Source organism: Theobroma cacao, chromosome 1 (assembly GCF_053813885.1).
Source record: "Theobroma cacao isolate CCN51 chromosome 1, ASM5381388v1, whole genome shotgun sequence".
Classification (NCBI taxonomy): domain Eukaryota; kingdom Viridiplantae; phylum Streptophyta; class Magnoliopsida; order Malvales; family Malvaceae; genus Theobroma; species Theobroma cacao.
In genome coordinates, this window is record NC_142639.1 from 8,661,807 (window position 1) to 8,687,542 (window position 25,736).

General features: G+C 35.7%; 4 protein-coding genes across 4 annotated transcripts; 2 read left to right on the forward strand and 2 right to left on the reverse strand.

Moving 5' to 3' along the window:
- Positions 1-542: 542 nt before the first annotated feature.
- SGS3 (XS domain-containing protein / XS zinc finger domain-containing protein-like protein) lies at positions 543-5,727 on the forward strand. The gene is given in 7 exon segments (XM_007048572.3): positions 543-642; positions 1,877-2,906; positions 3,046-3,340; positions 3,516-3,760; positions 4,612-4,769; positions 4,938-5,127; positions 5,129-5,727. Coding segments are annotated over 6 exon segments (1,938 nt in total). The 5' UTR covers positions 543-642; positions 1,877-1,892; the 3' UTR covers positions 5,165-5,727.
- Positions 5,728-6,042: 315 nt separating this feature from the next.
- LOC18612014 (Transmembrane CLPTM1 family protein) lies at positions 6,043-14,901 on the reverse strand. The gene is made up of 12 exons (XM_007048574.3): positions 14,521-14,901; positions 14,267-14,413; positions 14,065-14,179; positions 13,885-13,979; positions 13,600-13,703; positions 13,442-13,479; positions 11,756-11,991; positions 9,900-9,993; positions 9,592-9,782; positions 8,711-8,930; positions 7,689-7,856; positions 6,043-6,453 (listed from the first exon to the last, which is right to left on the reverse strand). The coding sequence occupies exons 1-12, from the start codon at positions 14,719-14,721 to the stop codon at positions 6,296-6,298; spliced, it is 1,767 nt and encodes a 588-aa protein (XP_007048636.2). The 5' UTR covers positions 14,722-14,901; the 3' UTR covers positions 6,043-6,295.
- Positions 14,902-16,269: 1,368 nt separating this feature from the next.
- On the forward strand, positions 16,270-19,738 carry SLG1 (Tetratricopeptide repeat (TPR)-like superfamily protein). Its single transcript, XM_018123357.2, has one exon. The coding sequence runs from the start codon at positions 16,468-16,470 to the stop codon at positions 19,141-19,143; it is 2,676 nt and encodes an 891-aa protein (XP_017978846.2). The 5' UTR covers positions 16,270-16,467; the 3' UTR covers positions 19,144-19,738.
- A 2,948-nt stretch (positions 19,739-22,686) lies between these two features.
- On the reverse strand, positions 22,687-25,140 carry LOC18612017 (VQ motif-containing protein). The gene is made up of 2 exons (XM_007048579.3): positions 24,863-25,140; positions 22,687-23,297 (listed from the first exon to the last, which is right to left on the reverse strand). Exon 2 carries the CDS (start codon positions 23,263-23,265, stop codon positions 22,750-22,752), a length of 516 nt encoding a protein of 171 aa, XP_007048641.1. The 5' UTR covers positions 23,266-23,297; positions 24,863-25,140; the 3' UTR covers positions 22,687-22,749.
- Between the last annotated feature and the right edge of the window lie 596 nt (positions 25,141-25,736).

Consider the following 25,736-nt stretch of genomic DNA (forward strand, 5'->3'; position numbering starts at 1 on the left):
ATCAGATGTGTCATCAAACATTAATATATAAATAAAAATGAATTAATTAAGAATTTTGGAAACTAATCATATAATATTTTTTTAAAAACAATAATTAGAATTCTATTACAATACTGTTAATTAATTTTTTTGAATGGCGATATTGTTCACTAATTAGATTAAAATACTAGTAACTAATAAAAAATAGATTGTAAATAAAATTAATTTTATGTATCACTCATTTCCTTAAAATACAATTAGAATACAATAATTTTTTTATAATTATATTATATAATTTCATAATACACGATTTTTCTTCTAATAATGAATAAATTGATAAAATGAGATAAAATTATTCCAAGGTTGATTTATTTACCCACAAATTGAATTACATATAATGTAAAGCATTACAAATAATTGAGGTAAAAATTAGTACTAACTCTTTTAATAATAATTCAACACAAACCGTGTTGAAAATTAAATTTAACTTGTGTTTGGAATCCGACACTCCTTAGTAGACCCTATATAAATGCCGGTCTCAGTCCAATCTTCCCTGTCACGCAATTCTCTTTTATTACCTCTCTACTCACTCTCACCCTTTTAGGTATTCACTCTTCTCTGTCGCACTCGCCGCCCATACGACAAACTCCGTCGTCATTTCTGGTACGTTGTTCTTCCTCCTCCTTCGTTGCGATCGCTTTACGATCCTTACCAGCTTTGCTAAATATATGCATTTATATGCTTTTTTTTTAACATGCAAAGAGAGAGCTATATGTGTTTGAAAGAGCAGTGGATTCTATACGTATTTGAATGCGTACGTACGGCTCTGTGTACCAATGTGTTTTTTTTTTTGTTTTTAAGTTTTTTCAGTTTATCGACATTTTTATGAAAAAGATGACTATATTTTGGAGCTTTTTTTCTTCTTGGGATTCGTTTGATTTTCTCTTTGCAGTGGTGGAGGTGTTACTTTTCTTTCTTTTTTTTTTTGGGGGGGGGGGGGGGGGGGGGGGGGGGGTGGGGGGTGGATCGACGATTCTGGATGCATTTAAGTATATAGAATTTTCGGTTTTATTTATATTTATTTTAACATGGATGTTTTTATGATATGAGTTTTGAGTTTTTGTTTGCTTAGGGTTTAGGGTTTTGTTTTTCCCTTGTTTTGTTTCTTTTCTTTTGATTTTTTTTTGAATTCTTGTTTTCTTCCGGAGATTTCATTTGTTTCTCAATAAGTATAACCCACACACTCTCTCAAATAGTTTTTTCCTTTTTTTGGTAATGGGAAAGCTATTATAGAGTGACTACCTTTTGGGGGAAATAGTTTTCATTAAGAAATGCTTCATTGCTAATGTTTGGCTATCTCATTTTAAATATAAAATAGGGAATAAAAATTTTAAATGACTAATGTCTATATCTACAAGAGTTTGTGTAAGCAATGATGCCAATAAATTGTTTTCTGGGCTTCCGCCTTTCAGAACCATAACAACTGAGTGCTTATAGTCTTTGAACTCTTTTTGTTGTATACATTTAATTCCTGTTGTGTTTGATTAAGTTCAGATGTTAATAAGACTCTTATAAATTGTCTTTTTGAAAACTTGAGGCTACTTTTTGAGCCAATGCAATGGGTATCTGATTTGGTCTTTTTACGCGAAGTTTAGCAGAAATAGATGCTTGGCAGAAATAGGTGCTTCGTAATTGAGAATCATAGATTCAGTGGTTTTGACTTTGTGGTTTGACAAGGATATGATGATCCTGATCATATAACCAATTAATAGTTTTAAGACACTTTCAGACAGCACCATTTTCCCAACATTTTCATGGTTAATTGCTGTAGATTTTTTTGGTTTCTTTCTAGACTTATCTTCTACTTCTAACAATCAAATTTATCATATTTTACCAGAGGATTGTGTTGGAGGATGAGTTCAAGAAAAGGGAGTGGAAACTCTTTTGTAGCTGGTGGCATGAACAACCCATCATCCAAGGGGAAAGATGTAACTGGAGTCTCTAGCCCCAAGGTTGAGCAGCTAAGCCAGGGTGTCACAGACATGAGCCTGGATTCTGCACAAGATGATGGAGAGTGGGAGGTTATTCAGAGGAAGTCTAAGAATAGAGCTGGAAGCAGTGCTGCAAGACCCCGGGGTCCTCAAAATTCTAATCCTAAACCATTTGGAGGCATGCGGGGTAATGCTGGATCAGGAAGAGCCTCTGGCAATGCCTGGGCGACACATAATGCTGATTCTAGGATGGCAACTGGCAGAGGGAATACAAGACCCCAAACATTCAACAAGGGTTTTGAGAACAATCATGTGCCTCCGCATCCTGTCATTCGCGCACCTCTTGAGCATGGATGGAATTGGCAATCTAGAGCTGGTTCTAATCCAGCCAAGGGTTTACAAGATGGCCATGGGAAAGACAGTGTTAGCACTGAGGTCGAAAAAGACAATGATATTGAAGATGTTGAGGATGACTCAGATGATAATGCTGTTGATGAGTCTGATGATGAACTTCTTACAGATGACTTTGATTCAGATACTAGTGAAAAGAGCCATGAGACAAGAAAGAAGAACCGATGGTTTAAGAAACTTTTTGAAAGTTTAGATAGCTTGACCATTGAGGAGATCAATGACTCAGCAAGGCAGTGGCACTGCCCAGCATGCCAAGGTGGTCCTGGTGCCATTGACTGGTATCGAGGTCTTCAGCCTCTAATGACACATGCAAAAACAAAAGGAGCTAAAAGGGTGAAACTTCATCGTGAACTAGCTGAACTCTTGGATGAGGAGTTGTGTAGAAGGGGTACTACTGTTATTCCAGCAGGTGAAGCTTTTGGGAAATGGAAGGGTTTAAAAGATGAAGAAAAAGATTATGAAATAGTCTGGCCACCTATGGTGATGATAATGAACACACAGCTTGAACAAGATGAGAATGATAAGGTACTGCTTAGTGAGATAATATCTAATGCAATTTTACTTTCAGATATACTGCAATAAGTAAAGCTAATTGCTGCTAATTACATTGGAAATAGTTTTCTATACTCTGCTCTGACTTTTAGTTCATTGCATTGGGCTTCAGTGGATTGGTATGGGAAACCAAGAGCTTCTTGACTATTTCAGCTCATATGCTGCTGTGAAGGCACGACACTCTTATGGCCCGCATGGGCATCGTGGGATGAGTGTTCTGATTTTTGAGAGCACAGCAAGGGGTTATTTGGAAGCCGAGCGTCTGCATAAGCATTTTGCTGAGCAAGGAACAGATAGGGAGGCTTGGGAACGCCGTCGGGTCTTATTTCATCCAGGTGGGAAGCGCCAACTTTACGGTTACATGGCTATAAAGGAAGACCTGGACAGCTTCAACCAGCATTGTCAAGGTTTATTCTCTATCTCTCTCTCTGAAAAAAGACAATGGTGATATGCATGCATGAATAAAGTGCAAGATAACTTTAAATGCCTGAGATTTTTCTATATCATTTTCTTTACAAATAAGTAGTTCTGCAGATACTTATTCAGTTACCTGACGTGCTGTGTAACTGATCTGTTGATTAGGCAAATCTAGGCTTAAATTTGATATGAGATCCTATCAAGAGATGGTTGTTCAGCAAATCAGGCAAATGAGTGAGGACAACCAGCAGCTTATTTTTTACAAGAACAAGGTCGCCAAAGAGCGAAGACTAAAAAGTGCTCTTCAAGAATCTTTGGGCATTGTGAGGGAGAAGCTCCTGAAGACGGTGGAGGAGAACAGGATTGTAAGACAGAGAACCAAAATGCAGCACGAACAGAACAAAGAAGAGGTAATTGTAGATAATTTTTTCTGGGTTGAGATGTAAGTCAGTGGCATTCTTCACATATATGGTGCTAGACATTTGGTTCCAGAGTATTAGTTAGTATTTTTAAACTATAGTACATATTAGCAACTTGCTTGGTCTTTCTGCCCTGGATTACATTTTTTCGGTTGCAATGTTCTGTCCTGCATATGAGGTGCTCTTGTATAACTAAAAATTGCTGCTTGGTTCCATCAGTTCACATGTAGTGCACGGTTTATGTGTGTTTTGTTCCAATTTTAGATAGGTTGGTTACTTGGCTTCCTTCTTTGGCCATTTTGTTCTTAGATATTTGATAATTTAATGAGATGCTGCTTTGGTCTCATTAATCGCTTAACACCAACTGTTGGAAAACCTATGACTCCCTGCCCTTCCCCCAAAAGGGTCTCACTGCATGTCTGTGCAAAGATGTATCAATATCCATGATAAAATCCATCCGCAAACCAGTCCTGCTTGTTCACCTAAAGTTTTTGTCATTCACTAATTATTAATGGTGAATAATGGTGGAGGTGATCATAAAAGTTTGCTGTGAATCTAGAGGGAAAGCTCTGATTGATATGCCATTTTTATTACTAGGACCCTTTTTTCCAGAATAAATCTAGCTATTGGCTAGGATTGCATGTTAGTATGTAGTCAGAACTTTGAGCTGCTTCAGCTTGATATACAATCCATGTCCAGAACTCTGTTGCAGGTTGGTTGATATCCAAGTAGTTACATGAAGAGCATGCTGTTGTCTTCTATGGGATTTTTCCATGCACTTGATATAATACACTTTTCTGTTTTCACTTCATGTTAACTGTTTTCTACACTGCTCTTCCCAGATGGATTTCCAAGAGCAATTCTTCAAGGAACAAATCAAATTTATCCATGAAGCTAGGGATGAGAAGGAAGAGGATTTTGAGAAGCTGCAGCAGCAAGAGCGTGAGAAGGTCACGCAATCTAACCCTAATGCTTCAAATACAGAGGAATACAGGCGCAGGTATGTAATTTTGATACTTGTGTGAATATCTCTGTGTAATTGGATTAAACACAAGAAGAAAACAGATAATTTTATCTCATAAACTGAAGTTTTGGTAGATTCCCTTTCCTTGTCTACATGTTGCAGTCTTGAGATATTCAATATTTTTGTTTTGTGTTTTGGGGGTAGGGCGGATGAAATTGCGAAATTCATAAAGTTCCAGAATGAAGAGATGGAGGCATTTGTGGCAGAGAGGGACAAGCTGATTAAAGTACATGAAGAGAAGATGACAGCAATGAGACAGAGGCAGTGGAACGAAGAAGTAGAGCTGGAGAAAGAGTTTGACAGTGAGTTGAGCCACCTAATGGAGAAGTACACTCCCCGATAGCACAAAAGTGAGCACCAAGAATGCTTGATTGTCGTATATAGGAAAAATGGCAAAAGACTTAAATCGGAGTTTCTGGAGCAACTTTTGAGACAATACTGAAATTTTCTCCTCTCAAAGAATATGAGAGAAAAGGTTGGAATATTTGAGTACAGAAATAGTTATTTAAGACTTGCATGTATGGTTGCGATCTTATTATGCATGGTGTTTGCATGCTTGACAGTTGACATGGTTCAGATCAAAACTTTGATGATTGATCTACCTGCAGAGATTTGGGGCTTGATCTTTCAGGCAACTCGAAATAGAGCTAAACAACCTATACGAAATAAATAGGCTTGGCCAAACTATCCTCCAACCCAACCCAACCACTAGTAATAGAATCATTCGTTGATGATATAAGAACATATACTCAACCAAGGAAGAGTTGAGTTTGAGTTTGAGTGATGGATGAATATTTCAGGTTGAAGACTCCAGCTCCCCCAATCGATCTTTTTATTCGAATTTATTCTATTTTATGTAATAACTTATCTCATTTATATAGTGATTGTAATTGTAACTTTTATTTAGTTTATATAATCTTATTTAAAATTAAAACTAGTATCTATAATCTCATTAAAAAAATAAAAAAAAAGGACAGGTCTCAAAAATTGTATTGGTATTTCAATTGTGAATACTGAACATTGTTATTTATAATAGTATGAATTATTATTGGCCAAATATGAATTCGAACTTTCTTTTTTTATGATCAACAGGTATTTCCTGTACACATGGATGCCGACATGACATCCCTTACATGGTAAAACTGGTTCTGCCAAAAAAACCAGATACATTTATGAGAGATGAAAGAGGACCCAAAGCTCCGCCAACAAGTAATACAGCTTGCTCCCTAGAGAGTATGGGTGATAAGCGTTAAAAGGCCAAGAAAATTAGGAAATTGTAACTGATGTTGATACACAGTACAACCATGTTAGCTCACAAATATGAGACCGAAGCAATGGCCCTATAACCAAGCCTGTCTGCTATAATTTTCCAACATTACTTTCTAAAACAAAAAAGCCAACACTATTTGAATTACATCCCCAAAAATAACAAAAACAAAAAGGGTTGCTAAAGAAAGCTAAACTAATTGATAGAAAACAAAACAAAAACAAAAACAAAGCTCTCAGTTCGTTTTCTTGTCTTCTTCATTACTAGTAGTGGTAGTCACATCTGTACTGCCAGATGCCTGATCATCCTCACCTCCAAAGCCGAATTCATTTATACGTTTCTTATCCACAGGGTATACCCACCTTTGGTACAGATAGATCATAAATATAAGATCTGCAAGATAATCAGAATTTACACTCAAAATCAGTCATTTGCACGGAATATACAATATTCTGACACAACAGTCTAATACAGAACGATCTTCAACTCAGATTACAGCAGGGACAAATAAGATATTGTCAACAGTCCAAGTGAGATCTGCATTTAAGCATCTGAGAGAGAGATTAACACAAGACCAGACCAAACCCTCAGCCTCCATCATCACATCAAAGTAACCACTTTCTGGCATAAAAACTAAACCTTTTGTTCTATTCAAAACACCAGCTTTCTCAATAGCACTTGAATGATTCTAATAGCTGGACAACATTGTTTGTAGTTCTGCCAGTTTTCATATGCCAGTTTCTGCTTGTTTTTCTTCTTTGAAAACTACTCCCAAAATTTAGTAATTGAAAAGCATTTTACTTGAAACAATCAAACAAAAAAGGAAAAAGAAAACACTTAAAGGGAAATCAGACATATTTCAAGACTCTCAATTATTTTCACTGTAAAGGAAACTACTAGCTATAATGATCTCTCTGTGCCAACTCTAGCACACTTTTCTCCAGCCAAAGAAAAATCCACATATATTGCAGATTACATCATGAGATATAGTCCATGTGAATCGACAGTTCTGGGGAGAGAAAAAAGGTGAGTTTAAAACAAAACTACACATTCGAGTTTCCATCATTACAATCACTTTATACAATTAGATACAAAGTGATAAATAACTCCAGAGGATAAAAGAAATGGTCAAGAAACATCCAAACTGTTAAGCAGAGACCAACTCATTTTGAAGAGACCAAGTTGGTGAGAGACCAACCCAGCTCTTACCTTTTAAGTGTGAATATATATAATGGCTGATGAAAGTAAGGTTCACGCCAGCATTTATCTCAACTGTATATCCCAAGGTTATGAGTTGCAAATATCTTTTTCCTTTTTGTTTTTGGTATTTCAAATTTCTGGTTTACTGAGGCTCTTCCATAATTATTTGTAATTACTAGATTAAACAAATTTCAGATGGTGGGCCATTCTGCCCTCTGTGTCCATTCGAGTTATAATTCCAAAACATATGAAGATTTTCTTGGTAGGATGGAAAAAAGGAAAGGATGGAAAATTTTTCAATCTAATGGGTAGATTCATAACCACTTTCCTACTTTGACGCTTAGTCACTGGATTTTACTTCCTCCTTTTCAGCTTCCTAACCAAGCAAAGAATAAAACAAGATAAAACAAGAAAGAATTATATCTTACCATCACGGAAGACAGAAAGCCTATGAAGTGTAGGCATTTTTATGACGAATGCAAAGAGATCATCAATGATGGTGTTGAGGAACTTGTATGTCATCTGCCTCCAGGGTAAATGAGCCACAGACTTAAGCTTATAGTTTATGAACAGTTGAGGGCACATCATGATAAAACCTGCCAAAAATACAGAAGGAAAGCAACATTATTGCAGTTTAAATATGACACAATCAAAAACTCAGCAAGCGATAAGTTTCTGTATAGAGGAAACAGTTGGAAGCAAAAAAAAGAAAAAGGCAAAAACTTTCTATAAGAATTATAGATGTAAAGGAACTAAAAGTTTCCATATAACAAGCAGAATTGAGGTGACTTCATTGATCAAACCAAGTCATGTAGCCATACGGACAGAGTCAAATTCATCATTATTCAGGTGGCCCCTTTCTCTTCCTGATGTATAACTAATAAACCTAATCATAAAAATATTCATGTAATGATCAGATATTATGAAACAGGCAACCCAAGTTTGACTTCAACAAGTAATGGTCCCCTGTTCCACTAGAAATGTTAATCTTGAAGTGTCCTTGCCCTCCCTGTTATAAGGTTTGTCCTCTACCTAACAGCATTACTTGGTTGCCTCTCAGGAGCTCTTTCCTAAGCCTGATGACAGACATGATTCATCATATTTGTTTGGCCAAACAAAACAGCACATCATGTCACAACTAGTCAGATATTGATGTTGATTGTGCCCAAATAGGCCAGAGTTCTTATACTAGCTAGACAGTCTTAAGGGAAACAAAGAAACAGTGACCAAAGCTCCAAGGCTTTACTGAAGGGTAAAAAAAAAAAAAAAAACAAAGGGGCAGATCCCAACACCAGAAGGCTCCCATGGAAAGAAAAGTTTTAGTATTAATTGTAATTTTCTTCTCCAAATTTCATGACATCGAGCTTTCACTACATTAATAAGTTTTAGTCAGCAGTAGGTCACCAACAGAAGTATCAAAGCAAGAAAAGAGAAATAACAGATGGCTTACCAAACATGTATACACAGCTTGTGAGTGAAGAGAGAATCCAAGAATACCAGCTCTTATGGCGCTCATACATAAGGGAATAAACAGAAAAGCATGCAACAAGGAAGAAGAGCACATAGGACAAATACTTCATCGCTAGATCATCATATTCCTTAGTTTTATTGCTCGCATATGAGTCACGATCTCGGAACCTCAACATAGGTATCTTTCCACTTCTATCAATCTGAAGATGAAAAAGAATTATTACAGAATTTGATACTGCCGCAATAAATTAATTAAAAGTTGGCAGATATATAACCAAAATTATTACAAAATTTGATACTCTTGCCTAGATGTAATGCCATCAAGTACTGAAAAATGGGTTTCAAAGGAAAGATGATGAAGAAATAGGATCTATGCAACATTTCACGAATGTACTTCTGGCACTACCAAAACATGACCAGAATACAGACTTTCAGATGTAGTTTCAGACTAATAATTAGAATGGTATGCCAAGATGACAAGTAAATAAGAATGAAGGCTCTATTGATATCTTTCAAGCAACAAAAATGAAAAAAGAATAGAAGAATGAGGGCTGTAAAAAAGAGGCATGCATAGAAAAGGCATTTATGTGATAATATGCCCCCTAAACATTTGACAGCAGATTGAAAAACAATGATTTGCTGTACTCAGTTACAGGTAGAATATGAATGTATACTAGATATACTAGCAAATATCAAAATAATGGTCTTGAACATTAAGCACTTAATAAGAATGGAAATTGTTAATCTCAAACTTTCAGTATAAGTGCATCTAAAAGCTGGTCTTTTTTTCTTTTCTTTTTTGGAAGGGTGCCCAAAATTTAATTGACAACCAGCAAAAGAAGTGCAAGTATGGACTCAGACCTCTATGTGCATTGCTTTCCCGATTTTCCAAAATTCGATGCAGCAACCAACTCCAGAGCTTGCCAGTATCATCCATGAGGTCTCATTATCAAGTAGATAGAGGAAAACAATGAACTGACACAAAAAGCTCACAACAACAGACTTTGCAGACAGTCCTTCCATAGACTTATTTTTGTTCCAAAATTGGATATCTGCAGAGAAGAAAACCAACATACTAAAGCTATGTTTCGAAACCGTATAATGCAATTATCAAAAACCATTCATGCATGGAACAAAACATTTTCAGAAATATAGAAATCATAGTTTACCATTCTTGAAAGCCAAGAAGTCGAACACAGAATGAAGCAAAGAAACGATCATTGTGATCACCAGCAAGTAAGGATTTCCTTCCAAGAAGACCCTCTACATTAATTTATCAAGTAAATAGTCAGCATTTGAAAAGATAAACTGGAATAAAAAAATTCTTAACTTCAAGATAGAAGTTTCGAGCACCATTCAACCAAACCAACAATAAATGATAAGCTGTTTCAACATCTGTGGATCACTACCAATGACTTATTTTATTTCCCTCATCAACTGACGAGCATGGCATGTTCTCAATTCAAGAAAACTACAAGCAGTCTGAACATATAGATAATCCAATTAATAAACAACAATTAATCACAACAATCCAATATCTAGATCCTAAGATCCAACCGTGGAAATTATCAACCCAGCTTTTGAAAAACAACCCAGTGACATATAGATTAATTTAGGGTTCTATTTGCTGGTATGGCAGTGAATTGGGGATTGCATTTTCTTCTGCCCTTTAATTTAACTTTTCCCCTCTTAAAATAGGTAACAAAGTTAATGGAAGGCAAAAAAGTACAAAGAATCTACACAAAAGAACATTAAAAACTAGAGTTAAATCAAAATTATCCATAGGCTCTTTCAAACGAGGATAAGAGCCTGATAGATAACAAATATCTAGCACCTACATTACACATCTATGATATATATAAAAGTACGGTTGTTGGAAAACTTTTTGATCGCTGAAATAGTCATATTTGCTAATTGTTTTTCTAAATTTCCCATTTTGAAATTTTTTTTATTATCAATATTAATAAGATTTATCTAATTTGTAAATAAATAAGAATTCTAATTGCATCGCACAATTTTCATTAAAAATGTTAATAAAATTCATCCAATTTGTAAATAAAAATTCTAATTGCATTGAACGATTTTTATTAAAAAACATTTTTCCTTAATTCTAAAAGTATTGAATAATTTATAGATGATATTGCAAAATTTCAATTATTTATTCTTCAAACTTTATACCTTCAAAGCATTAACTTGCATTTATATATAATTATTATGTCAAAATAAGTTAAAAAAAATATTCACGTGTAACACGTGTCAACAAATACTAGTCACCTATAAATGAGAACATAGGACTTTGAGCAACATATATGTGTCACAGGCCTGGGGCTCAACCTAGCAAACTAGCCTATGAGGTGACCATCCCTCTATATATGTCCAAGTTCACCCTAGTACAAATTCGATTGGACTCTCACATACTTTAGCCACATGATAGCTCCCCAGACCAATCATGGACATCCTTGTCACATTAGTAGAACCCACAGCCCATGAGGGGTCAATGCCATACTGCCCTCAAGTCCACATGACACCCCCAACATGGCTCTTTTACCCCTTGTTACAGGCCTAGCGCTCAACCCAAAAGACTAGCCTAATAGGTGAGATAACCATCCCTCTATATATGCCCAAGGTTTTGGCCTAGTACATATCTGATGTAAGACTCGACACTCACTTATGGCATGTTAAGCATGTTTCCCATGAAGCATGCTTATTTAGGTTCATCCCAGAAATTCGGACTCCAGCTAAAGTATTTCGGACCTCTTCTCTAAAATGAGAGAGCCTGCCATTCCACTCTTGATGATAAAGGCTTGTGTATCAAAGTCAAACAGACTCATGATAAGAACTGTCCCCACATCCCATAATCATTTGCTTTCTTATGCAAAACGAAATTTCTTTTTAGTTTTTAACTTCTGATAATGTAACTTTAAAGTACAAGTATCATATGACCATATCTTAAATCTGTTTAGCTGGTCAAACTTCATAACCATTTCTAAGATTTCTAAAGTTTCCATGGTAATAGAAGAAATACCTTCAGTTCATCAGCCTCGCCTTCAAGCATGCTTCCATAACTACGATGGATTTGGAATGACTGGTCAATCTGCAGGAATAGTTGCCACTTCATCATGCTTATGGGGCCAACCCCCAAATTAAGAGGCAATTCTGTCACTGATTCATTGATTGCAATAAGCTTATCTCTAAGTAACCAAAATTCATTAAAGAAGATGGTTGGGTAGTAATTTCCTGTACTAGGCTCAATATTTAAGTCTGCAAATCTGAAGTCAAGAAAATCAAAGCTGTGTATCTGCAGCTCTAACACATTAATAGTAGCCACCAAAGGTAACTATCAGATCACCAAATATTGGTCCAACTCAACAAACATACTATCCAGCAAGATCATTTCGAATCAAAAAATAAAAGCTACCTAGAATCTGTGTAAAAGAATGCAGATCTTTGACAGCAAGCAAGTTTAGGCCATACACTGCAATCATCTAAATCGATCTCCAACAAATTATGGTTAAAATTTTTATTGGATCAATATGCTAACAATTGATCATTTTGGCACAACAATATACTAAAACAAAGAAAATAACAGTTCTTCAACATAGAACCTTAACCAGTCAGAGTGGAGAAAAAAAATTCATATAGCCAACTACATTGGGAATTGGGATAAAGACCTAGTAGAGTTGAGATGAGCTAAATTAGTTCTCAAGCATAGAAATGTTATTATGGCAGAAAAACAATAAAATTTAATATTCTGGTTGATGATTGCTAATAGAAAATATGATACACCAAAATAGCTTCAAAACTTCGATTCTTTTTACTCTGAGCTTCCTTCCTAGATTAACCCCAATATGATTTGTATTTAAACTAATGTATGATGAGAATGGCTGAGCTTGTCTTCACTATTTACTATCAAATTTATGATGAGAATTGCTGGGCTGGTAGTCACCAAGTTACTATCTATCCAATGTATGACACGACTGTCTGAGCTGAACTATAATCTAGCTATGGTAAAAATATTGGTAAAATAACATTTTAATCTCACTCAGATACATAAAAGTCAGAAAATACTAGCCGCCCACTTTTCCTATGCTTTCTCTCGTTTTCTAACTGCATGATACTTGTTCCTTAGAATAAATAGTATTTTTTTTCTATTTTTTTCCCTTTTTATCAAGTTCTTATTTTTAAGCACCCAAATGTGCAATGTGCAGACAGCTAGTGATATAAAAGAAGCATTTCACCTAGTTGCACAGAAAGCTAGATGTTTCATGTCCTTAAAATAGTTACCCGTTATATCAAGGGATGCTAGTCAGACAAAAATGTACATCCCTTTCTGCATGAGCTTGTGCATGCAAACGATTTAAGTATGAATCATAAACGATAATGTAGTCAATAGTTGCAAAACCAAATTTTAGGAGTGAAATATAAGCCATAACAGAACAGAAGTTAAATTTGGATGACGAAACAATTATGAAATACCATACACTTCTTTACTTGCATGCCCTAAGACCAAATTTTGACCAAATTTCTACAGCCAAAACTGGACTCAGTTAAAAGTAAAGGATGTCCCTAGATCCAAATCATACCATGTAAATTTTCTTTAAGAACAAAATAAGCACTAATAAGAGTCAACCAGTAAACTGCAAAATTATATAGGATGAAATAGCCATTAATTGCGACATAGAATGAAAAAAAGTAAGGAACATAAGGATACAAGGAGCAACATTTGGTGGTACAGCATTATGCCCATATCTGGTAAAGAAAAAAGGCCAAAAAATTAGCTTATTTTCCAAAAAAAGTGACATAAATCATGCCACAAAGTTAGGATACCAACACCGATCATATTGTTCACAGAATATTACAGAAACATACCGTGTGAAATCTTCAACCAAGTTAATAGTAATATTTGGTTTCCAATAAGCAACCCACTCAACAGGGCCATCATCTTTAGAGTCAGCTTCAGCATTATCAGCCACCTGAAGCAACATGATTCCACGCTAAGATCACTATATTGTTGCAAAAATTAAACAGAAATGAAAGCACATACAAGAATAGAAATATATTAAATGCTATCATGAAGAATGTCGAACAAAATTCAAACATAAAGGAACACCAAAAACCCTTCAATGAAATAAGTTATGCTAGTGAAGAACAAACCATAGCCACTGGTTCAACCCCTTCATCATCTTTGGAGTTTCCGAGAAGACTCTTCCTCTTCTCTGATCTTGACTTGGGCAAATATGTCACAACAGCTGAAATCAATTAAAAGGAAGTTCCTTGATCACCATTAATCTCCAGCAAAGGGAAAAGAATCTATTGACAGACAGGGAGACTTACAGTAAGTCCGCCCAAAGCCAGATTGAGGCTGGTATTCAGGGTCATTTGGATCTACAGGGTAACCCAAGCGTGCAAAGAAAACGTGGGCATAGAGACTGCCATTGTTTTTCAAGGCCTGAAAAATTAACACATCATTATCTTCATGTTTTCTAAGAGAGAGAGAGAGGGCAACAACCAATTGCAAGCAAATAATTCCAGATACCTCAGACGGATGGTACTTCAAAGAAAGAGTACGGGTGCTTTCAGGACCCCAAGTGGCATAAGGAATATTAGTTTCATGCCATACAAGAGAAGCTTCGTTCCCAAAGTCATTGAATTTTTCGTGCTCAGACAGATATAACCACATATCCTGAAAACAGACCAACAAAATGATAGAACAAGGAAAATAGGGAAAGAGGAAATTCATGTTTGATTTAGTTTGATCCGCTTTACGAATTTCGTTGGAAACCAACATACCAGGGGCTCGCCCTTCTGGAAGAGATTGGAGATGAGGTGAGAAGGGTCGGCGGGCTTCTTTGGAGAGAAGAATTTGGAAGCGAAGTACCAAAAGACGGCGATCCTTATGATTCCAGTTATGGTCTGTCCAAATCCACCTTGCTGTTGCTGCTGCCGCGGTTGCTGTCCTCCTCCTCCGGCCGCTGCTGCTGGCGGCGCCATCTTCTTCTTAACTTGTCACTCCCTCAGATGGGGTTTCTAAGAGCTTCAAGAAAAAGAAGGCTGTTGCTTTGTAGGCGAAACTAAAACAATACAAAGGCTATAAGTGGGAGAGAGAGAGAGAGAGAGAGAGATATTTTTGTTTATTTTATCGGAGAAAAAGGTTGTCCCCTTCTAATAAAGTAGCTGAGTTTGGGCCATCTTAAACTACACTACAGTTGCCTCCTGCCTCTTGCCTCTTTGCTTCATCCTCTCGCCAATCAAGCTAAGGCCTTTTGCAATTTCGAAGGTCCACCACTTTCTTTCCTTATAATTCCTCAAATTCCCATTTTCCATCCATCCACGTTCAAGATTCAGATTCTTTCTTATTTACAACCTTTTTACTATAATTTTTTTCAGAGATAATTCAACAAATAACATTCCATTTGAAATAAAAAAAAGTATTATTTTCTTATTAGATATTAAAAAAATTTTAAAAATTTCAAATAAGATTGAATTAATAATTTGATTTCATTTTAATTTTAAATACATATTTTCAATAATTGTAAACACGTTTGTAAATGTATCTATACGTGAATATTTAAATATGTTTATACAAAACTTAAATTCATTTTTCTTTGTCACATCTCTTTTAAGCTTTAGCAATTTTTTCAAGGCATGAATGGCAATTTTCCGAAGAGGAAGAGTAAATGTACCCTTTTTATTAGTTTCAGCTAAATTTAATTAAAATAGTTTGTATTTAAATGGGATTAAACTTTGTTCTTAATATGGTTTGGTTTTGTGGCATCTTAAATGCCATTTAGAAATACAATTCTCTTCATATGCTTGAGTCAAATTAATAATAATAAAAATAAAAGTGGATTGAGTTTCTTTAATGTTTAGTGTACCATAATCTATTAAGGAGAAAAAAAATATTTTTTTATAAAAGAAAAACATATTTTTAAATTGATATAATATTTAAAAAAATTTAAATTATTTAATAAAATTTAAATATATTTTGTATTACTTTCAATCACATTTTTATATATATTTCAAATCAAATATACTTTTATAACTAACGATTAATTAATTATTATTTATTAAAATATTATTTATTATTTTATATTTATGTGACGAGATAGTAAAAATGTTATATAACTATGTTATCATGTTACATTAATATGTCAACATATCATGTGATATAAAATAACAAATAATATTTTGATTAAATTTAAAATAAAAATATAAAAATTTGATTGAAAGTAAATTAAAAAAATAAAATTTATTTAACATTTGTTGATAGTTAATAAATTTTTTTAAGTATTATACTTTTTAAAATTTTATTTAACTGCTAGATATACAAAATTTGGGTAAAGTTATTTTTTATATTATTAATCAACCATACTTTAACAATCATAAAAGCTAAATTTGTTACTGTCATATAACATGTTTCGCCTATTATATTAAATATATCCTAAAGTTTATATTACTTATTGTATCAATTATTAGAATACTATAAATAATGATATTTCCTTCCATTAATATTTTCACAAAGACAACGTGCGGGTATAAATTGCTTGTTATATCTTAAAATGTGCATAAAATCTATTTTAATTCATTTTAGATGCATGGGCATCGATTGTTATGAAAGATAGTATTAGCGGGAATGAGTGCAAACGCGGCCTCCGAATTACCGATAATTGAATCGGCGTAGCAATTTGCGCCGACTAACTTAAACTTTTGTTTTCTTTCCGTTTCCATGCGCAGGAGATGCTTGGGGAAATGCTTCCGCCAGGGTTAGTGTCCAATGCTTGGGTTAGTATGCTCAATGACTGCACCAGACATGGTAGGCATTATCAAGCTTTGTTCCTTTTCGTTCAGAAGGTGCGGTGTTCATCAAGTTTTGGACTTGACCACCAAGTTCTTGCAGCTATTCTCAAATCCTGCGCTGCCCTTCGTACCACCCTTTTCGGAAGGGCTCTCCACAGTTGTGCAGTGAAACTGGGTCATGTCTCTTGCCACTCTGTGTCCAAAGCCCTGCTTAACATGTATGCTAAATCTGGAGCTCTCGGTGATTGTCAGAAACTGTTTAGTCAAATGGGTACTTCTACTTCTGATCCTGTTGTTTGGAACATTGTCTTATCCGGGTTGGCTGGTTATCGGGAATATAATGATCAAGTTCTTCGTTTGTTTAATTCAATGCCTGTTTCCAATGAAGCAAAGCCCAATCCTGTCACAGTTGCTATTGTTCTTCCTTTGTATGCTCGGTTAGGAGACATAGATGGAGGAAAGGTTGTGCACTCCTACGTGATTAAGTCCGGATTGGATGCACATACCCTTGTTGGGAATGCACTAATATCGATGTATGCAAAATGTGGACTAGTAAAAGAAGATGCATATGCTGTTTTCTGTAGCATTAGTGACAAAGATGTTGTTTCGTGGAATGCAATCATTGCAGGTTTTTCTGAGAATAATTTGATGGATGATGCATTTAGATTGTTCAGGAAGATGCTGAAAGGACCAATAGCGCCAAATGATTCAACGATTGTGAATATTCTACTTGTTTGTGCTACTTTAGATAAGAATGTTGCCTGCTACTTGGGGAAGGAGGTTCATTGTTTTTTACTGAGAAGAACTGATATAGGAGCAGATGTTTCAGTCTGCAATGCCTTGGTGAGCTACTATTTGAAAGTTGGGCATATGGATAAAGCGGAATTAGTGTTTCAAAAGATGGAATCAAGAGATTTGGTTTCATGGAACGCTATTATTGCTGGATATGTGGCAAATGGTTATTGGTTGAGAGCTTTGGATTTGTTTCTAGAATTACTCTCTGCAAATATGTTTGGGCCAAATTCTGTTACTCTTGTTAGCATTCTTTCTGCTTGTGCACACTTAAAGGATCTGCAGGTTGGAAAAGTGATCCACGGGTATATTCTTCGACATTCTTGCTTATATGCAGATACAGCGTTGGAAAATTCACTTATTAGTTTCTATGCAAAGTGCAATGACATAGGAGCAGCTTATCAGACATTTTTGATGATTCCTTGGAGAGACTTGGTATCATGGAATTCCATTCTTGATGCCTTTGCAGAGTGTGAATATGATTCTCGGTTTCAGGAACTTTTAAACTTTATGCTTGGGGAAGGACTTAGGCCTGATTTCATCACCTTCTTAGCCATATTCCGGTTTTGTGTCTGTGTTTCAAGTCTAGTAAAGGTTAAAGAAACTCATTGCTATTGCCTCAAGGCTGGTTTTTTACAAGGTAATAGTGAACCTGCTGTTATAAATGCGATAATTGATGCATATGCTAAATGTGGCAATATGGGATATGCTTCAAGGATTTTTCATAGTTTTTCAGGGAGGAAGAATTTGGTTACATTCAATTCAATGATCTCAGCTTATGTGAATTCTGGATCATATGATGATGCATTTATGATTTTTAATGGGATGTCTGTGAGGGATCTCACCTCTTGGAATTTGATGGTTCAAGCATGTGCTGAAAATGATTGTCCTGGTCTGGCTCTCAGCCTTTTCCATGAGTTACAAGCTCAAGGAATGAAGCCTGATGTAGTGACTATTATGAGCATCCTTCCAGTATGTGCTCAACTGGCCTCTGTTTACTTGTTGAGGCAGTGCCATGGTTATGTGATAAGAGCCTGTTTTCAAGATGCTCGCTTAAATGGAGCTCTTTTGGATGTATATGCAAAATGTGGCAGAATATGGAGTGCTCATAAGCTTTTCCAGTCAACTCCTGTTAAGGATCTGGTTATGTTCACTTCTATGATTGGTGGGTATGCCATGCACGGTATGGGAGAGGAAGCACTTTGCCATTTCTCTTTTATGCTTGAGTCAGGGGTGAAGCCTGATCATGTTATCATTACTACCATTTTATCTGCTTGCTGTCATGCTGGCCTTGTAGATGAAGGGTTGAAAATTTTGTGTTCACTAGAGACTGCTCATGGAATGAAACCAAGCATAGAACATTATGCTTGCATTGTGGACCTTCTAGCTCGAGGAGGTCGAATCAATGATGCATATTCTTTGGTTGCTGGTATGTCTGTTGAAGCTAATGCTATGGTGTGGGGGACATTGTTGGGTGCCTGTAGGACTCATCATGAGGTGGAATTGGGCCGTGTTGTGGCAGACCACCTTTTTCAAATTGACGCTAATAATATTGGGAACTATGTGGTAATGTCAAACCTATATGCGGCAGATGCTAGATGGGATGGTGTCATGGAGGTGAGAAAACTGATGAGAACAAGAGATTTGAGAAAACCTGCAGGATGCAGCTGGATTGAGGTGAAGAAGAGAAATAACGTCTTCATAGCTGGAGACTGTTTGCATCCTGAGAGGAAAATTATCTATAGTACATTAAGTACCTTGGATCAACAAATCAAGGAACCATTTCTATTTGATAAGATCAACATGTTCCCTTATGGCATTTAGAGCTTCATAAAAGGTAACTAGAGACTACTTATGGATGAAATTAAGCAATATGCTTGCATTGTGGATCTTTTAGCTTGAGGAGGTAAAATCCATGCTGCATAATCTTTGGTTGTTGGGATGTCTGTTGAAGCTAATGCTAATGTGTGGGGGACAACGTTGGGTGCCTGTAGGACTGATCATGAGGTGGAATTGGACTGTGTTGTGGCAGACCACCTCTTTCAAATTGAAGCTAATAATATTGGGAACAATGTGGTAATGTCAAACCAATATGCGGCGGATGCTAGATGGGATGGAGGTGAGAAAACTGATGAGTACAAGAGATTGAAAAAAACCTGCAGGATGCAGCTGGATTGAGGTGGGGAAGAGAAATAACGTCTTCACAGCTGGAGATTGTTTGCATCCCAAGAGGTAAATTATCTATAGTACATTAAGTACCTGGGATCAACAAATCAAGGAGCGATTTCTGTTTGATAAGATCAACATGTTCAATTATGGCATTTAGAGCTTGTGGCAGATGCTAGATTGGAACTATGTTGTAATGTTAAGCCTATATGTGGCAGATGCTAGATCAGATGGTGACATGGAGGTGAGAAAACTGATGAGAACAAGAGATTTATAAAACCTGCAGGATGCAGCCAGATTGAGGTGGAGAAGAGAAATAACGACTTCATAGCCGGAGACTGTTTTCGTCCTAAGAGAAAAATTATCTATAGTACATTGAGTACCTGGGATCAACAAATCAAGGAGCGATTTCTGTTTGATAAGATTAACATATTCACTTATGGCATTTAGAGCTTCATAAAGAAGGAAAATGCGACTAAAATGTCAATAACCTTGGATGTTATTGGTCATAATCTTGACAGACTGAATGCTTTTTTTTGTTTTTGGTGGTAAGGGCATTCTACTTAGTGGATCAAATCCATTTTACCTCAACTGAATCTAGTCTTAATGGTTGAAGTTGGTGTTCCTCAACTTCGACAGATGTATTAAATAGAAATATCCAAGATTTCAGTCAAGTGTCAGAATTGGTTTTCTGCTTCTGCAGTGATTTAGTTAACTTGAAACAAATTGTTGGAATTTCTATATATTGTTGTTGACTTATGTCCTGTTTTTCATTTTGAAGGTGATTCTGCAATGACCAGGACCAAGACTTGTTTGGAAACTTAATAATTTTTGTTTTTGAAGTTGAATGAGCCCATGAACTGTTAGCAGGCTGTCTTCATAGAGGAGATAGTGTCATCTTTGTTGGTAGTGTGAATTAGTAAGTTGAATGCTTGAAGATTAGATATTGTTTTGATGTTCAATAGCCAAGGATTCTGTGTAACTTTTCCACAAAAGTTCAATTTATTTTAAGTTAAAATTTTGAAGAATGTACGGGACACTGAAGTGGTTTTGCTCACTTGGTTGCAACTTCAGAAATATCAGGTTCCATCATACAGTTTCTATTTTCTTCTCCTCATATGTCACCATATGTGAAGTATGTTTTTTGCATTTGATCTGCATTATGACTTTAGAATAATCTATTTTTCATGGTCTTCTTGCTTGGATTAACAAACATGTTACTGCATCTTACATCTGAAGTAGTATAAAATTCTGTTGGTACTGAGTATTCTTTTAGGTTTTCGTCAATACTAAAGCTGCAAATGAGCTGACCCAAGAAAAGAAAAATTATTGTTGCAGTTTATGCTCAGCTTAGTAAGGGGAGCATAGGGCTTCAATCAAGCGGAACTCAAGTTTAGCTCAAAGAAAATCTTGAAAATCAGTTGAGACATCAAAAATATTAAACAAAGTCAAGACTAAATTCTAAGAAAATCAGAAAATTATGGTCTTCCTGTGATGCTGGACTGATTTATTAAACTATTATGCTAGTATAGTTACTATCAAATTCTATTTTATGTTTCTTAAGATAGGAAGCTGTGGCATTATTTGTTTACCATTTTCTTCAGGTTTAAATGTTGACTTTATTAAGTTAGTACAGATATTCTCAAGCTCTATATATGCTCTTAAGGTAGGAAGTTGTTGGCTTTATTTTCTTTGGGTCTAGGTCGTTGTTATTCTTGTAATGGACTCACTTTGGTTTTTAGTTTTAGTTAAGTAGTAGTTTTAAGTCAATTTTTTTTTTTGAAAAGTGATGATATTATTAAATGTCTCACATGAGAGACAAAAGGTAAGCTGCAGTGGCTTACAAAACCAAAAAGAGTCCTTGGCGTAAGGACTGGCAAAAATCAGATGATTTCTGATATGCCAACCATAAGGCACATCAGTTGATCATTCATCTTACAATAGCACTGGACACACCAAACTAAAGAAATCCCTAGTAAGAACAACAGCATTGACGTAATAAAACAAGAGCCCATTTAACCATTTTCCACCCCCAAGTCAAATTCAAAGTAAGCATTGAAGTTTGATTCTCTTGCAACACCAGCCTGTGCGAGCCCATCTGCAAGTGAGTTAGCTTCACGTCTGATATGGGTGAAGGAGAGGACCAAAATATTGCTGGCACAGCTTTCAATGGAGTTGGAGATGAGCTTCATGCGCCAAGGGACTTTTTGGTGATTCTGGGCCCAGAGAATTGCGTTAGAAGAATCACTCTCAACTTCCAATTTATGGGAGGATGCCCATGGAGAGTCAAGAAAGAACTTAATTCCCCTTCGAATGGCTTGAAATTCAGCAAAGTTAGAGTCCTCTACTCCAATGGCATGAGAGAAAACACCTCTGATGATGCCTAGGTGATCTCTAATGGCTCCCTCGTTGCCTGGAGGCCTGGCTTGCCTCGAGCAGCTCCATCTGTGTTAAGTTTGAGAAAGCCCCGGGGGGGAGGGGTCCATGTGTCCTTCTTAGATGGCTTCCTCCTCTCTTTTTTGCTGCAAAAGGCTCTAGGAAAGTCAAAGCAAAATTCAGTAGGAACATGGCCAAGTTTCCAGTTTGATTGATGGTTTTGCACTTTGGATCTCTACTGCTTGTAATAATACTAGAACTCTATAAAATATTATGGAACTCCTTTAGTTAATAGAGTATCTGTTATGACAACTTCAGCTGCTTTTATTCTTTGCCTTTTATGCTTTCTTTGGGATTCTATGAAGCAACTCTAAGCCTTAACCCTAGGTGTGAAGCTCATATCTTTTCTTCTTCACCAATATCTTCTTTAATTCCACCTCTGTTTCAGATTAAGAACCATCTTTGAATTACTTTTCGTCATGGTTATTTACGTATCTGTTATGTAGCATCAACGATACACTCTCTTAACACTTAAAAAGTTTATCATGCAATTGAAATACTAAAAAATATTGATTACCTATTTCCATAATTCATAATGGCAGTGAGAAGGGAAATATGGTATGATGGACAACAGATTACACCTTGCTATGTTGAAGAGAGTGTAGCTTTTATGACCCACAGATCAGTAAATGCATCTAGTTGGCATTTGACCTGCACTCTACTTCTATTGTTATTTTGAAGAGCATTTAGCTTTTATAATCCTTATCATGCATTTGTCATCAGAAATTCAGACATGACATCAAAGACCATTGATGAGGCAAATAGATTTACAAGTTTTATTAGTATAAGTAAAAGGTATGATTAGTTCCTGAAAAAGAAAAAGTAAAATCATGCTTTATCATTTGTTCTTGGAGATGTTATTGGAAACAAATCAAGTAATTCTGGTTCCATTTTTGCTGCTCTTGACCGTGGTGATGGATGCAGATAAAAACGTCTCTCTTTGATAGCTTTTTCTTCTTCTTCTGTGTTCAATTCACCTTTTGCTGATTCTTCTCTGTTTTCCTCTTCGAGCAGGGATAGCATGGAGAAAATTGTTGATGGAGTGCCCACGGGACTTGTGAGAAGACCAGAGTTTCCTGATCTTGATGGTGATGTAGCATGTTTAAAACTCAATGGGGGTTTCACTATCTCAAGTTTGGGCCTCATGTATTGCCTTCTTTCATGGAGTTTAGAAGTTGGCCTCTTTAAGCCTGGAACCTTCATAGCTGCACCTTCTTGTGCTGCATCACTCTCAGATGGGCCCGTTAACCGCTGCACAACCTCTCGGAAAGCATCTGAGTCTGTTTGCACAAATGTGGTCAAGGGTTTACAACAGGTTGCAGCCTGGGTTGCTGGTTTTTCCATTGGCACTTTATCTCTTTAGACGAGACAGTGACCTGCAACAAGTTTGCACATGCAAATTGGTATTTGGTCTCATTTATAGGATATACAGTTAGAAAGTAAACATTTGGAGAATGATTTCTTTTAGTTAAAAAGTATGGAACTTTTTTTTTTTTTTTTAATTGCATACTGATGGAAAACATGTTGGGTATGCTTGCTATTGTCTTTAGATACCTACCTTAACCTGACAGGAGATCTGCTAGGCGAAAAAGTGCCTATATAAAACTCAATCCTTGAAAGCAAAGATCATGGTTTATGCTGAGATCATGACAACTACCACACAGCAAGGAGATGATTGGTGAATGATGAGAAGAAATCTGGAAGATATTGACCAAGTAAATTGCATCTGAATTTTCCTAAATGCATGTTCTTCAAGTAATTAGGGAAAGTTAGATATTGTCTGGAGTTAAGTCATCTTGACAATTCTTCACAGGTGATTGGGCAGGTGCACCAGGGTCGGTCTCTTTTTGACCCAACTAGCAGAAAAGCCTACATTCATCATATTGCACTAGGCACAAAAGTGCATGGCTGGTTAAAAGGCGGGGTCTTTTCCTTTGCCCTCCAGTGTGTATTGCGTTTATTTTTTTTTAAAATGCTTTTATATTTGATTTTTGTGTTGGGCAATGTATTTTTTATTATCTTTTCCTAATAAATTTAAATACATATTAGCTTCCATGTGTCTCTATCAAATAATTCTTAAATTTTTTCCTTTTTTACTTTCAACAAGACTTTTTTTATATAATTATTTTGATTTTTTCCACTATGCATTCCAAATTTTGTTTTACATAGTTTGTTTCTTTTTTTTTATCAGTAAATTAATGTCTTTTATCACCCTCACTTATTAAGAGGAAAAACAAAAGGAATGGTACAAGACAAAGACAAAGCATACGGCCAAGAATGCAATTTCCACAAATCCGCATCGTTTCACTTATATCACTACTTAAAATTAGACACATTTTTTTTTTATGAATTTAAAATAATTTAAATTTGATATTAACTCGACCATGCCTCTCAATTTATACCATATTATTATATCAAAATGCAGAACCTCAGCAGTGCTAATCTCAAACTGTAGACAGCGAAGATGAGAAACGACATAACACCTGATCCTGATCTCAATTCTGTTTTTCCCTCTGGTTTCTCCAAGAAATATAGCCAAACAGGATCTGATAGGTATGGTGGATACAGGAAAGGAAAACGAAGAGAGACGTCTAAGGCAAAATTGACTTGTATTACTAAATTTAAAAACAAATTATAGCACAAATGATCCGTTTGTATGAATTAGTATCTAGCGCTTTTGACAATCTTCATCTCCTCCTAATTAAACAAATATACTCAGAATTTTCATCTTTCCCTGGTTAAGCATTTGACTTAATAGTAAACAATAATCTCTCTTAATTCAAAATTCTTTCTGTAATTAATAAAATAAAATATGCATGACTGTTCGCATATGCGATTAATCTTATAGAATTTAAATTTTCCTGCTGATATAAAAACCGATCACAACAGATTACAATCTGATAAAAGAAATCAAGGAAAGAGAAATGCTTTGAGAGCGTACCTCAGAAGGACCTTTGGGAATCCGTGAGAAGGCAATGACAAGGAAAGATGGTGAATTCAGCTGTTCTCTTCCAATAGGTATATAAATGATAGGCAAATTAAGACGAAGGAGAAGAACAAGGAAGATTTAAAAAGAGAAAAAACAAACAAACTGTTGAATGAAGAAAGAAGGAAGAGAAATGGTTACAAGTTACAACTAAAATAAAGCGAAGGTATCCTGGCCTACACACTCAGGAGTCAGTTAGGACAACCAAAAGGCAACATGAAACTCAACCAAAAAAAAAAAGAAAAAGGCATTTTGGTTTTGGAACCGTTGGTTGAGCTATGTATATCATTTTGTTTGTTGGAAAGGCCCAAAAAACAATAATAAAAAAATAAAAACTGGCCTTTTTCAGTTACCTACATGTTCATGTAACTGCCTTTCGAGGCTTTTGCTTATTAAGAATCAGATGTTTATCCTATTAATATCTTGACTGTTGACTGGGTAAAGGACAGCTCTTGACTCTGCGTGCCAACAGTTTTATTGAAAGAAACTATGAATAAACATGCAAATTTAATGAAGCCTGCCATAACTGTTTTGTTTTCAAAACGAAAGAAATTGTAGAAAGATATTTCAACCAGCAAACGCAGGGATTCCAGAGTGGCCCTAAGATATAGGTACGTGTTCCACAAAGTACATTTAATTCTTCATATATTTGAAAGATAAAAGATTTTTTTTTATATATTTATATCCATCAAATATGATACCAGATGCAAGGATCGACTCTGTGAATAAGGTAAATTATACGTAAGTTCATAGCACTAAATGTAAGTTAAGGTATTTTTATCAATTTCTAGCCTTTAAATGTTCTTTTAACAATACGATTTAGTCAAGA

Excerpts from the sequence above, each read along its gene's own strand:
- SLG1 (XM_018123357.2), top strand. The coding sequence starts at position 16,468 with ATGCTTGGGGAAATGCTTCCGCCAGGGTTAGTGTCCAATGCTTGGGTT.
- LOC18612014 (XM_007048574.3), bottom strand. The coding sequence starts at position 14,721 with ATGGCGCCGCCAGCAGCAGCGGCCGGAGGAGGAGGACAGCAACCGCGG. Across the intron at positions 14,180-14,266 it reads TGAAGTACCATCCGTCTGAG|GCCTTGAAAAACAATGGCAG; the intron begins GTATCTGGAATT and ends TTAATTTTTCAG. Across the intron at positions 11,992-13,441 it reads ACCACCAAATGTTGCTCCTT|ACTTAAATATTGAGCCTAGT; the intron begins GTATCCTTATGT and ends TCAGATTTGCAG.
- LOC18612017 (XM_007048579.3), bottom strand. The coding sequence starts at position 23,265 with ATGGAAAAACCAGCAACCCAGGCTGCAACCTGTTGTAAACCCTTGACC.